The following is a 13,805-nucleotide window of genomic DNA, read 5'->3' as shown; positions in this document are numbered from 1 at the left end:
AAAAAAAAAAAAAAAAAAAAAAAACAATTTAACTTTCTTCATCTTAAAAAAAAAAAAAGAGGATAATAGTACTTACAGCAAAGAACTATTGAGATAATGTATGTAAGTAGGCACTCAGAACTAAGTCTGGCACCAAGGAAGAGCTTCATAAATAAGTGTCAGCCACATTTTCATTATCATCATCATCTTGATTCTCATTTTCATTGTCAGAACAAGGAGAGGGTGTGAGCAGAGATCAAACCCTGTGCTACTTCAAGTCTGGCATTGTGAGTGCGGGTATCATTAACCTAAGGAAACCTACATGGCACCTTTGTGCAAATTAGAAAAAGACATTCCCTCCTCAAGACACTTCCCACCCATTTTCGGGAAGACTATCATAAAACGCACAAACATCCATGATGCCTCTTCTGGGAAAGGTGCCTCCTCGGGTTGTGCAGTGCACAACCTTCACACTGTACCCCTCTGATGGAAAAGACCACGGGGCTTGGAAACAGGTGAGTTCTTGTATAATAGAGAGAGGGTTAAAAGGAAACTTGAGTGGGTCCAGGAAACGCCTGGATGTGTGTGTCAAATGCTGGTAGGGGTATTAGAGTGTATGTCCCGAGGAGAAGGTTCAAAGCTATTCTCAGATGTTTAAAGGAATCACAAGTCCCCCCAAATTTAAGGACACTCATTCCACCGTTAGGAGATGAGATGACGTAGGTGTATGGAGTCTGAGGTGATGCAGGAAATGGAGGCAGGCTCTAGATGCAGCTTGGGATTCAGGAGAGCCAGTTCTCGGGTAGAGGTCACAACTAGGGCCCTTTAAGAAGCAGGAACTCAGAAACCTAGATGGGGAACTTTTTGACAGTGAACGGGCAAGGCTAAGAGCAGAGAGTTCCTGAGACAGTTCCTATTTCTTAGGTCCAGCTGTCCGGAAACATGAAGAACGCCTCAAGTGCACCCTCTCTTTCCCCACAAGGAGTCTGCAGGCTGCACTTCATTCACATTCGGCTAAGACATAGTCCCCTGCGGCTCCTCCTGTAAAGACAAGATCCAGGAAAGAGGCATCACAGGCCTACGATCCTCTTGCCTCCTCCCCTCCCCGGCCACGCATGTCAACTCTTGTCACCCCCTTCCCAAGGAACTCCTGGATTTCAGGCACCATTATCTCCCATCTGGAATTGCTGAATAGCTTCCTAACTGGTCTCCTTGTCTCCCATCTCACCTCCTAACAACTCACTCTCCATATCGAGGAGACTGGGTTCCTCCTTGCTTACTTAAGTCCCTGCATTGATCTCCGCCCCTCCAGTGCTCATAACATAACATCTCAAAGGCCCCCAGGGCTCTACAGGAGTTGGCTTCTGTCTGCCCCTCTTTCCCCTGCACCAGCAATGTTCAGGGAGTAGAAATGCAGACTGAAAAGTACGTAAAGTCAAGGGTCAAACTGATAATAATTTCTCACCTCCCAGCATGCCTCACACTCTCCCACTTGCACAGTTGCTACATCTGCATTGACTTCCCCTAGTCCTCAACCTCACCTAAAGAAATCCTACTTCTTCAAGATCCAGAAGCCTTTCTTGATCCCCAGATGAACGTGGTCATCCCTTCCCTTGACACCCCAGAGCATGTGCTTCATATCTGCCTTAGGATCTTTGGGGGTCTTTAACGGCATTTACCTGTCATGGATTTCATTCCTTACTAGACCTGGGTTCTGAGATAGCAAAGGTGACTTAACCTCAAAGCACCCGCACTACTTAAAACAGCACCTTGCAAAATAACAGGCATTCAAAAGATGTCTGTTGAATTAGGAGCTTTCATTCTGAGGGAAGTCATTAATTCCTGCTCCCAGGGAGATGCCAGGGCTCCCAGAGAAAGACAGATGAGAAGGCTTCTCGTGGATGCCAACTCCCCTTTGCCCTCCCCCTGCCGCACTTCCTGCAGGAGGGTTAGTGTGTCCTGGGGTCAGAGATGCTAAGAGGCTTCCTCCTTCTTCCTACTCACTGGAAGCCTGCCTTCTCCTCAAGATTCTGAACAAAATTCCAATAAGGAAGAGGATGATACAGACAGCAATTCCACTGATGACTCCAGTGACCAGGGTGCCAGACAGCGAGGGCTCTAAAATAGCAAAAGCAAGTGAAAGCCCATGATCACTGCCCCATCCCAGAGCCAAACCTCCCCTCACTGCCCTGTTGACCACTCCCATCCCACCCACACCAGGTTTTCTCAGCCCCTGGCTCTCATCCATACCCCAGGTGGCAGTGAGGGGCTGATCCAGGCCTGGGTGCTGCACCTGGCAGCTGTATCTCTGCTCTTCCCCAGGGAGCACAGCCAAAGCCACCCAGCCCTGGTAGGTTCCATCCCCGTTGGGCAGCACGTCCTCAGGCTCAACGTCCTTGGCATCCAGTGGCTGCCTGTCCTTCAACCACCTCATGGTGATGTCCTGGGGGTAGAAGTTCAGAGCCTGACACCGTAGAGTGGTCACTGCAGAGGCCACGTGATGAGTCACTTTCACCAAAGGAAGCGCTGAACAGGAAGGAGGGAGGATCTGGAGGGGGGATTCCTACCCATGCCAGGAAGACCAGAACTTTCACTTCACTTTCTCTATGGCTTGGAGGAAGGAGTTTCCCTGTGCAGACAGAGCAAGTTGTAGGAGAGACAAACCATTTTGTGCCCCAACACGTGTTCCAAGATTGGGTTCTGATGTGGTGTCACATGGAGAATAGTCACAGTCATATCAGCCTGTTCTCCGGTCCCACATGTAAATATGCATACTTGTTGCCCATGTCTTATGTTCTTTGTTAAGATATTAAGTTGAATCAGATGAAATTGCCCCTATGAGGCTCAAAAGTGATTGAATACGTACTACTGGTAATTTCACCTGGTTCAACCCAGTAATTATTCTTGTAAAAAGGGGCCTTGTAAGATAGGCAGCCTACGTGACTACTACCATGTTCTGTGAACGTAACCTTTACCCTCCAAGATTCTGCTACTCTGACCGGTTGCCTCCTTGGTATTCATTTCTTGCCTTGGTATTCATGTGATAATTGGCATCTCTGAATTCCTAAGAGTTATAAATATACATAGCGTTCTTGGTTAAATCAAGAGAAAAATCACAGTTACCTCCTCTTTAGCTACGTGCATGGAAAAAAAATGAAAACCATGACTCATGGCTGGATGATACATCTCAATTGTAAGGCGGAGACCTCAGAGCTGGAGACCTCAGGGTGGAAAACTCAGACCTCGTTACCTTCACAGAGAGTTACACAACCTCGACCATCTCTGAAAACCCAGCCGGGGATCCCATGCCCTGCATCCCCCTCCCGTCCATCCGTCAAGAGAGGGGCAGAGGGTGCTCCCGCCATACCTTGCCTGTCCAGGGCCCCTCTCCCCAGCTCCAGCAAGCGCTGCAGCTGCTCAGGGCAGCCCCTCCCGAGGTAGGCTCTGTTCTGCTTGGCCCGAATCTTGTTCACTTCCCACTCCAGCTTGGTGGTCCGAGCCCTGGGCTCTGCTGCTCTCCAATCCAGCGTCTCAGGACGGAATTCAAGATGGTCCTGCCCATCGTACCCATACTTCCAGAACCCTCTGGTGCTGTTGTCCTCATGCACTTCACAGCCCAGGATCACCTGCAGGGTGTGGGACTCTGGCAGCACTCCCAGCTTCGTTACTGAAACCAAAGGAGCAGGCCCCTGTTTTCGCCATTACGGGGACCCAGTGACCTCAGGAATCAAACTCCTGCCCTCTTCCCTGTCCCCCGATCTCAAATAGCCAGTCGTCTCCCTCAAGATGCATCCCTGAGGCGGGGACACACTCCGCCCACCTCGGGAAGGCGAGGCGTGCTCGCCACATACCCTTGCTCTGGTTGTGGTTGTCCATGATGGTCCAGAAATCCACGATGAACATGTGATCCCAGCCTTTCAGGCTCTGGCTCAGCTGCAGCCACAGCTGGCTGGTGGCCCTGCCCCAGAGCCACGGGGCACGAGGCTCTGCACGGCGACTCTCGTGATCGTAGGACACGAACAGCTGGTCGTCCACGTAGCCCAAGGCCTCAAACAGGGGCAGCCCAAGGTCTGGCTCGGAGGCACCCATGAAGAGGAAGCGCAGGGAGTGTGACCCTGGGGAGAGGGCGACAGGCCTTCTCTGTGAGCTGCCTGGGGAACTGGGAGGCAGGCCTTCTGAATCAACTGGTACCAGCTGTGTCTGGTCCCACCCCGTGAAAGTGACATGCGGTGCCTGCCTTCCCTCCGCATGCCTCTCCCGTCTGCTCTCCCCTTGTGCCCGTCTGCCACGTGTGCCTGCCACCCCATTGCAGGCCCCGGCCTCTGCCCCAGTAGTCACAGTTATAGCAGCCTCCCTTGGATCCAACAGACTCTAGAAAATCCCAAGGTGTGTCTAGCTAGGGCAGTTGAGCTCGAGAGTTAGTGCTCAGAGCCAATTAGATCCAAGTCCAGAGGAGTTATTGTTTTTTTCACTACTTCCATGTCTAAATGCTTTACAGTGTACAGACAGGCTTCGTTTTATTGCACTCTGCAGCTAATGTGTTTTTTACAAATTGAAGGTTTGTGGCAACCCCGTGCCAAGCAAGTCTATCAGCACCACTTTTCCAACAGCCTTTGCTCACTTTACGTCTCTGCGCCACATTTTGGTAATTCTCGCAAGATTTCCAGCTTTTTCATTGTTATTATATTTGTTATGGTGATCTGTGATCAGTGATCTTTGATGTTACTATTATAAAAAGATTTTGCCTCTCTGAAGGCTCACATGATGGTTAACGTTTCTCAGCAATAAAGTACTTTTAAATTAAGGTATGTATGTTGTTTTTTTAAGACAATGCTATTGCACGCTTAATAGAATACAGTGTAGTAAACATAATTTGAATGTGTACTGGGAAGCCAAAAACTTCATGTGAGTAGCTTTACTGTGACATTCCCTTTACTGTGATGGTCTGAAACCGAACCCGCAATATCTCTGAGGTCTGCCTGTAAATGTTTGCTGTCAAATGCTGGAAGATGTGCTGATAAACAGCTCAGGGCAGCTTTTCAGCAGCAAAACTGTTCCCAATCAAATGCAAATAGAGAAAAACTCCAGTAAGCCCAAGAGGACAGACTTCTGGGCAATGAGAGCTTCCTTACACCTCCCCTCAATTCTAGAATGAGGGAGTTCAGGGATGTATCCGCAATGCCTAGAACAGTGTCTGGCATGTAGGACGTGCTTAATACACACTTGTTGGGTGACTAAATGCTGACTTCTAGATTTTTGTCTCTGGCCGTGAACTCTAGACTCTTACACTCCAACTGCCTACATGATACCACCAGTTGGATGACTCACTGGAATCTCAAACTTGAACAAGTCCAAAACCAGACTCCTGGTTTCCCCCAAACTGCTCTTTCTTCCGCCTTCACCATCTCAGAAATGGCATCACCTATGCCCCTGTTGCTCAGACCGATAAAATAAAAATAAAATAAAATAATAACAGAGGCACCTTCGACTTTGTCTGTCATGTGATCCTTCATAGATCCCTCAGCAACTTCTTTCAAAATAGATCCAGAATACAACCGTTTCTCGCCACCACTTCTGCTCCCACCGGCCCAGTCCATCAACTCCTGCCTGTCTGCTTGTGCTGTTTTTATCGTTGCCCCCTTCACTATGCGTTCCACAGAGCAGCTGGAGCAATCTTTTCAACAGCTGTGCTTGATCACATCACTGCGGGTCTGGAATCCACACTGTAGCCTGTGAGGCCCCAGGAGACTCGCCCGCAGCTCCTCCGCTGAGCCCATTGCCTGTTCTAGGCCTCCAGCCCCTGCGCTCCTGCTGCAGCGGCGCCCTTGCTCTTTCTTCAACCAGGACATTTCGTCTCTTAAGGGACATTTGGCAATGTCTGGGCACATTTTCTGTTGTCACAACTGGGGAGTGTACTAACATCCAGTGAGTAAAGGACAGGGATGCTGCTAAACATCCTACAATGCACACGACGGTCCCCACAACAAAAAAAAGTCAGTAGTGCTGAGGTTGCAAATCCTTGCCATGTCTCCCCAGCCTGTCCGGGAAGCGCTACTCCCAGGCAGCATCACCTCTATTTCGTTCGGGTATCTGTTCAAACCCAGCCACGGAGAGTGGCCTGCCCTGATCTCTGTGCTTCACACGCCTTCAGGGCACCCATTACCTGATGCTCTCTATCCTTTTGTGTATTGTCATCCCCGTCTACTTGAATACAAAGCACCAGAGGACTAGGCTCCCTGCTCTCTCCTGGGTCTAGAACAGCGTAACACATGGGTGGTGCTCCTTCAGTACTTGTGAACAGTGAAGACTTGTGTCCAACAAATGTTATGATTCAACCTCTAACGCAGTGTGACTTTTAAGAATCGCAGCTATGAAGCGGAGACATGGGCTCAAAAGCCCTGAGTAACATTGAAAAAAGTCACCACCTGTGAGCAAGTCTTATCTCATTCTCGTCATCTATAAAGTGTGGATACACATACTAGCTACCCTCCAAGTGTGGTTCTGAGGCTACATGACAAAGTATGAAGCATCCAGAGCTGTGCCAGACAACAGTAAGGGCGAACACTGTCAGCTAAGATTAGAACCAGTGGTACTTCATTTAGTGTCAGAAAACCAGATTGCCTGAATTCTTTGTAACCTGGGGAAAGGATTTAACCTGAGGTCGTTAACCACGAGTAAAATCAACATACGAATAGCTCCTACCTCCCAAATGCATAGTAGAGTCAAACAGGATCACAGATCTGAAGGCGATTTAAAACTGAGGTCATTACTTACATGTTAATTACCATCCCTTTGGCATCCTTTAGTAAAGGCCGGTTAATTATACAATACTATTAACACTGCAAATCAACAACTCCGGGCTGAAAAGGAGAACTGTGCGATTCAGTTCAAAAGTTCAAAAACAGCAGATATGTTATTTTTCCAGGCAAAAGAACAATCACCAAGAGTCAGTCAGTCCCTAGGCCGACCTCTGTCAAGAACCTCCCACCCACAGCGCCAGTGGTTCTGAAATGGAAACCCAGCTGGGTCCGCCGTGCGTTCGCTCGTCCCAAAGTCTCCCAACCCTTAGAGCGCCCGGGAAAGGAAACACCGAGGGGGCGCTCCGGCCGAGGTCGCCCTTGGTGAAAAGAACTTCCTGTTTGGGGATAATCGGGGGTAAAACGACACAACCACCGGTAGAAACAAGAATACCGAGATCCGAGTCCAAGGACCCCCTAATCCTTGGCCTCGATGAGAAAAGGTTTATACCTAGAAACGTCACGCTCGGAGGAGGGAGTGGGTGGTTCCGAGTGTAACTCCATAGCAGCAGGGACAGCGAGCGGGCCGGGGGTGGGCGTGGAGGTCTTGGGGCGAGAGGCCCCGTAACCCCATCTGCACCCCAGTGACCCACGTCCCCTCCGGGGAAAGTTGGGGGAGGGGACCGTGCACAGGGCTGAGCAGTCGTTCCGAGCTTAGCGAACTCCCAATCGCTAAGAAAAGCTAGTTTCGATTTTTCCTCCCCCCACCCCCCGCTCCCCTCTCTGGCCTGCAGCCCCCGGACTCACGCGGCGGTCGCCCCTGCGTGGCCACCGTCCGCAGGAGAATCAGGAGGAGAAGCGCCGGCCGGGCTCGCAGGCCCATTTCGCCGGCTCCGACCGTCCGTCCTGGCGCTTTTCAGCCGCTTGGGTAGGGCCGGGAAACGGGGGTGGCCCAAGAAGTCACCCTGGAGCCATTGCCGAGGCTCCGGGGATCCCAGATGAAACTTCCTGGCCAGTGGGATCCTTTTCCGGGGCCACTGGCGAAAAGAAATGGGTCTCCTGCACTTGAACTCTCCTGCAATCCAGAGTACCTGCTTGGGAAACACTCGGTGACCCAGCTCTCCTTCTGGTTTTTAAACCCAGGGAGGATGTTGCTGACTGGGGAAAGTATATTTAACGATTTTCTGATCTAAATATTTAAATATTGAATAACTTGAAAAATTAATTATACATTTTGAAAAATTTTAAGTTCAACTTTCCAATCCTGATGTTTTTGCATAAAAATTTATTTTATTCTTTGATCAGAATTAGTTAAATCGTAAGATTAACAGATTAGATCCTATCTACCGAAACATCTTTCACAATTTATGTAGTTAAATTATATTTCACAAACTACTGCACATTGGAATCACCCGGAGAATCGTTAAACCTATTGATGCCCTGCTACAGCCCCCAGACATTCTGATTTAATTGCTGTATGGTGCCACCAAAGCAACGGGATTTTAAATACCCCTCTTCCCCCCAACACACACAACAAGGTTTGAGAACTACTCTCTGAGAAATTTCAAAAGGATATTAGTGTCTGATTTTCCTGAAACCTTTAAGTGCCTAATAAATATAATAAGTGATACCTTTTAAAGCATGTATGCAAATTTTGGCCATCTCAGAAAAAATCAGCGTTGGAAATTAAGGCCTCTTAACTATGTGGGGATATGAAATCGGGTGGGGAAGATGCTGACTATTGCTGATGAGCACATGGGGGTTGATTGTACAATTACTTTTTTTTTTCTTGGTAACAGCTTTATGGAGATATAATTCACGTACATACAATTCACCCATTTAAAGTATAAAATTCCACGGCTTTAGTATATTCGTAAAGGTGAGCAACCATACCACAGTCAATTTTAGAACATTTGTCATCCCCTCCACAATGAAACATTTTAGTACCGTTTAGTCATCATTTCCAAATTCCACCATCCTCCCTCCCTCTCCCCTTACTCAGTCACTAAGCTGCTGCTAAAAAACATAATTCAGCAAAGTAAATTTTAAAGATTGAATTGGTTTTATTGAATGATTCATGAGTCAGGCAGCATACCATCTAGCAAGCAGAGGTGAGCTCCAAAGAGCTACAAAAAGGGAAAGATTTAACGGTACTTTGGCCTTACTCCAGTTTCTCTGAACCTCAGTTTGCTCATCTGTGAAATGGGGAAAATAATTTCTGATCACCAAATGATACTCTATGTGAATGACCTCTTGCAGCTGTTAACAGATATGGACACCCCTAGAAGGTAATAATTACAGACTGGCAGGTTAGGAATGAACTGTATGTTGTACGTTTTTGTTTAGAGTGCCATCAGAACTAACGAGATGCCATGGTATAAATGTCTCTTTCATTTGGGAAGAGTTTGGGACCATTGCGATGACTATTTTTGTCAATTGTTATCTTTCAGCTCTTCCAAAAGCCTTAGAAATTTTAAGGAAGAAAACATCCTCGATATTTAATATCTTCTAATGAAAACTGTCGTATATGTATTTTTCATTACCGATGAGAACAGCAAAGTCTACTCTTGCTCACTTTAGTATAATCAGAGTTTTTGTAAACTACCCTATTGTATCTCATTTCTGATGAGTATATATGTGTGCTTTAAAGGCACATGAATTATAATCAGTCTTCAAGGGAAAGTTATACTGCAAAGCCACTGAAACTCTCCGTCTCAACTTTCTCATTTGCAAAGATGTGATAATAACAGCTACTTCATAAAATGATTTTTAGAATTAAGTGAAAAAGAATAAAAATGGATAAATGAAGCCTTCAACAAGTGCCTGGCAAATAAACAAGGCTAAACCATGTTTATTATTAGTACATATTCTAATATCATACTAATATTATCAATGACATGTTTTATCTGAGGATGCTGCTCCCTACCAGGTGATAGGTCAGCATCCTCTTACAGAGTGCCTGTATTGTGGTTATCTCACTATCAAAATAATAATAATTTTAAGATAAAACATATGCAGTCTCTTTAGGTCTTTGGGGTTCTTATGCCTAATTTGCTACTCACATTTAAGGCACAGTTGAAGTGGCTTCTGCACAAGACTGTTTCTACCCCCATGATTTGGTAAAATTGGCCATATCCTCCTTTAGTCTCTACTCCACATTATACTGCCAGATGTAAAACATTTCTGTCCATTCTCTTTCCATGCCTTTTCCCCTTACTCTAAACTGTATGCACTTCGAGGGTAGTTATCTGTGCTTCTCCTCCTTATGAATTGCTTGAGGAGGTGAATGAATCAACCATGGGTTTCTTGTCCATTTGACAATTTATTTCTCTTTATAAAGATTATTGACTCCAAAGGTCCCGGTAGCCAGCTTGGTACTTGACTGCCCTGGGCCTTTACTCCAGTCTCACGGCTTCTCAATACTGTCACTGTCAACTGTAGGTAATTAGCATTTCTGTCCATCAAAAGACTATATATGAATGAGTTTTGAAATCTTCTGGGTAATATGTCAACCCAGAGTTAATGATTGATAACTTAGCCCGGGCACAAGGAGCATCAGCTGTCCACCAAGGACAGTGTTAATTTGGAGCGCCATCTAGTGCCTATTGGTGCCAACGACATCCTACGTTGTAAATGCCTTTGGGCAGGGAAGGGTTGAAGCCAAAACAAACCCATTTATTAAATTGTTCATTGGACTTTTACACAACCTACACTTCAGTGCAGTCTACTTCTTGGGGCTTTGTTTGGAGCGTGTGTGTTACAATGAAGGTGCTGGGTTGATCTTAGGCACATTGCAAAGTCACAAACCCTTTAAATCTTTTTATCCGTATTAGCACATAGTGTGTAGTAAATTTGCTATTACTATCACCATTGTCATAATTGATATACCTTAACCAAGATAGTACCAGTGTTGTTATCTTTGCACAATAGTGTTTTCTTCTGTCATCTTCCTCCTCACTGTGGTCATTTTTACTTTAAGAAAGGAAAGAAAAGTAATTTAGTATTTTAAAAGTTGCCTTTGTAAGACTATGGCTAACCTCCACGCCTGGGGAAAGTCGACTGTTTCCTCCTTTTCATGTCCACTCTGACCTTTTCCACAGCCATTATTCCATATCTTTTTCTAGGTCCTCATCCTCCAAATTCCACCATAAGGGTAGAGCCTGTCTTATTTACTTCCTTATTCCCTAAACCCAGAGGGGATTATCGAAGGTGCAGATTAATTTTTTGTGGAATGAAATAATTATCCAGCATGATATTTCTGGACTACTTAGACAACTGTCAGTCCAAGCCACTTAATCTGTTCCTCCCTTGCTCTTGCCTGCCTATAGACTTGCTGAAGTCTCAGGGCTTCACAGTGGTGTCAGGATCACCATCTGTCAAACGGGAATAAAAATTTCTGTTCACCAAAAGGGACAGAAAAGTGTTAAGTTATAACTAAAGGTTAAATATTACATAAGGGCCTGGAGAGACTGTAACATGCCAGCCGCCAAAATGATCTTTGGTTGGTTGGGATCGCCATCTAGTGTCCATCAGAACAGACAGCAAGATGTGTTGTAAACACCTTTGATTCTGCCGGAAGGGTATGATATTCATGCAGAATTGTTTGCAGGGGTGAAAACGCTTTCTGCCTACAACTCATTAAACAGACTAGTAAGTAATTAATAGTTATGGGAGTATTTTAATTTTATAATAGAAAAACAAAGGTCTTTGACTTTAGTTCAGTTGATATGTGTGTGTGTGTGTGTGTGTGTGTGTGTGTGTGTGTGTGTGTGTGTGTTCAGGGTACATGAATTGTAATCAGTCTGCAGGGCTCTCCTAGGAGAAATCTGAATTCTCAATCTCCATTTCCTTATTGGTGAAGTACTACTGCTTGTGATGGTAGTCATAGGCTGGTGGTGAAGACAGAATGAAAATAGTGCATATAATGGCTGGTGCATAGAAAGTGTTCAGTTAACTGTTATCTTTATTAGTATTATTGACACTCTTAAACCAACAATTACAGAATGGTGTTGTGTTTATAAGAATGTATGTATAACTTTTAAAATAATTTTTTAAATATGTATATAAAAATTTGTACTTACAACATGGCAGGTACTATTCTTAGAACTATATAAACATTAACTCATTAATTCTCATAGCAACCTGTAAAACAAGTACAACTATTGCCACTTTATAGATGAGAAAACTGAGGCATAGAGGAGGTGATAAAATTATCTAATGGCAAAGTTGAGTTTGAACTCAGGCATTCCAGCTTCTGAGCCAGTCCTTTTGATAAATATACGATGCCACATCTGTATTTTTCCTGGACTATTTTATAAAATTAAGAGGAAAATATAAGTGCTACTATCATTAACCATGAAAAGTATAAGAAATCTATGTATTAACTGAAGCATAGCTACAAATTCTTAGGTAAGCTAACATTGTAAGAATCTGGTCCCAGCCAGAAATTGTGTCTAAGAAGGTTAAGGTGAGTTCAGCAGTAAAAATGCAGGGTGATGGGATGCCTTGGTCCGTCTTCTGCATTGACAACACACGGTTCTCCCTGACAGCTATGTCTGTCTGCTGTTGGAAGCATGCACACACTTAGGATGGAGAATGCAGGGAGGAGGTGACTATGTGAATGTCATCATAATCTTTTCCTTTTGAGTTTTGGTGAACGAGTGAGCTCCAAGAACAGCAGTGCAGGGGGTAGATTCTGAGTGACAGTGTTGGTCCTTGATTATGTTCTCTCCTCTCACTCTCCAGTACACATACACACACATCTCCCTTCTCCAATGGGCAAGCTTCTTCTCTTCTTATTAGAATCTCTTCTTGAGGTCTTCCTTGGGTTAGTTCCTAGGTCTCGTGACCTTTCAGAAGCTGCCAGGGGAAGCATACATAATTGGAAAGAGTTAACCAGCTTGTTGGAGTTGGTCTACTCTTACCCACTCCTCCAAATGAAGGAGAGTATCAACTGTCTCAGGGTCACCCCAAGACAGGAGGCTCCCGTGGTACAAGGATGTAATGGAAATAAACCTTAAATAAGAGGCTACTGTGTGCTCCGTCCAATCCCAGGAACTGTACGCACATTATCTAATTCAATCTTCACTATATTCCTGGGGCGAGGGAGCAGTGGGGAGTGTTACAGAGGAGGAAATGAGTGTGCTGGCTCCAAAGCTGCTGTCTTGACTTCCGCTCTTTTGCACTAACAACTCAGCTGTGTTCCCAACCTTCAGGCAGCCTTACAAGTCTCAGATTAGCCTGGGGCTGCCAGGATTTTGAATGGGCTAGGGAATAAGGAACTTTCCTGAGTTGACCTTCTATCATTTACATTTATAATACATAATATTATATATGTAGCATTACATATTATAGATTTCATATCCAAGTCTCTATATAGTATATATAAAATATACATACTATGTAGAGATTTATATGTAAAATATATAGTAGTATGTATTTAATATTATATATTTATACTACTATATATTTTACATATAAATCTCTATATAGTATTATGTGCTATACATTTTATGTAAACATCTATTATAGTATATAATGTAAATGAATATATTATATGCTGTTTGTTATATATAATTATGAATAGATATAATTAATTTTATAGGTAGTAAACATCATATACATGTGGTTATTAAATTTAATACTCAGTTTTAATTTCTAAAGTAGTAAATATCTACAGATATATGTAACTTACATTAACAAAACTTACCGGGGGGCTACTAATTTTTAGAAATGTGAAGGGGTCCTGAAATCTGAATTTTGAGAACCACTGCTCTAGCCTTTTCTCTGATGTCTTAATTTCCCAATTGGATTGGTAAGTACTTGAAGGCAAATGTTTAAGCAGCACATGAACATTTTTGGTTTTTATACTTTTGTTCTCTCAGTGGTTTGTGTCTTTCTTATCAGATTTATCACACTGTATGATAATTATACTTATCTGTGTCAGTCTCAAAACTTATAATTCCTTAAGAGGAGACACTTTGCTTGGCTTATCTTTGCTTTTGTTCCCTCCTGGTGTCCTTTGCTTAACAAGTGCTCAGTAAGCATATGTGAAAAGCTTATGCACGGCATAGTGATGAGCTAGGAAAT

The 13,805-nt window shown here is 44.5% G+C and overlaps 3 protein-coding genes across 4 annotated transcripts in view; 1 reads left to right on the top strand and 2 right to left on the bottom strand.

The window, feature by feature from the left end:
• LOC114907339 overlaps positions 1-13,805 on the bottom strand; it is a 48,420-nt gene that overhangs the window by 7,032 nt on the left and 27,583 nt on the right. The gene's annotated exons all lie outside the window — the stretch shown is intronic.
• Positions 1-13,805, top strand: part of LOC114907282 — a 111,343-nt gene that overhangs the window by 74,106 nt on the left and 23,432 nt on the right. The gene's annotated exons all lie outside the window — the stretch shown is intronic.
• On the bottom strand, positions 42-7,710 carry HFE (homeostatic iron regulator). Of its 2 annotated transcripts, XM_029242772.1 has the most exons (6): positions 7,524-7,710; positions 3,831-4,094; positions 3,347-3,646; positions 2,230-2,505; positions 1,984-2,097; positions 168-1,020 (listed from the first exon to the last, which is right to left on the bottom strand). In XM_029242772.1, the coding sequence occupies exons 1-6, from the start codon at positions 7,597-7,599 to the stop codon at positions 980-982; spliced, it is 1,071 nt and encodes a 356-aa protein (XP_029098605.1). In that variant the 5' UTR covers positions 7,600-7,710; the 3' UTR covers positions 168-979. The 2 variants fall into 2 exon arrangements, with proteins under 2 accessions (XP_029098604.1, XP_029098605.1); XM_029242771.1 differs by having other exon boundaries at positions 42-1,020; positions 1,984-2,505.

Source organism: Monodon monoceros, unplaced genomic scaffold, assembly GCF_005190385.1.
Source record: "Monodon monoceros isolate NGI ecotype Baffin Bay Population unplaced genomic scaffold, NGI_Narwhal_1 Super_Scaffold_3, whole genome shotgun sequence".
In the NCBI taxonomy this organism is placed as follows: Eukaryota; Metazoa; Chordata; class Mammalia; order Artiodactyla; family Monodontidae; genus Monodon; species Monodon monoceros.
The sequence above is the reverse complement of the archived record's forward strand: the minus strand, read 5'-3'. Positions and strand labels throughout refer to the sequence as shown.

Excerpts from the sequence above, each read along its gene's own strand:
- HFE (XM_029242771.1), bottom strand. The coding sequence starts at position 7,599 with ATGGGCCTGCGAGCCCGGCCGGCGCTTCTCCTCCTGATTCTCCTGCGG. Across the intron at positions 3,647-3,830 it reads CAACCACAACCAGAGCAAGG|TAACGAAGCTGGGAGTGCTG; the intron begins GTATGTGGCGAG and ends CTTTGGTTTCAG. Across the intron at positions 1,021-1,983 it reads GAGGAGAAGGCAGGCTTCCA|GAGGAGCCGCAGGGGACTAT; the intron begins GTGAGTAGGAAG and ends TTGTCTTTACAG.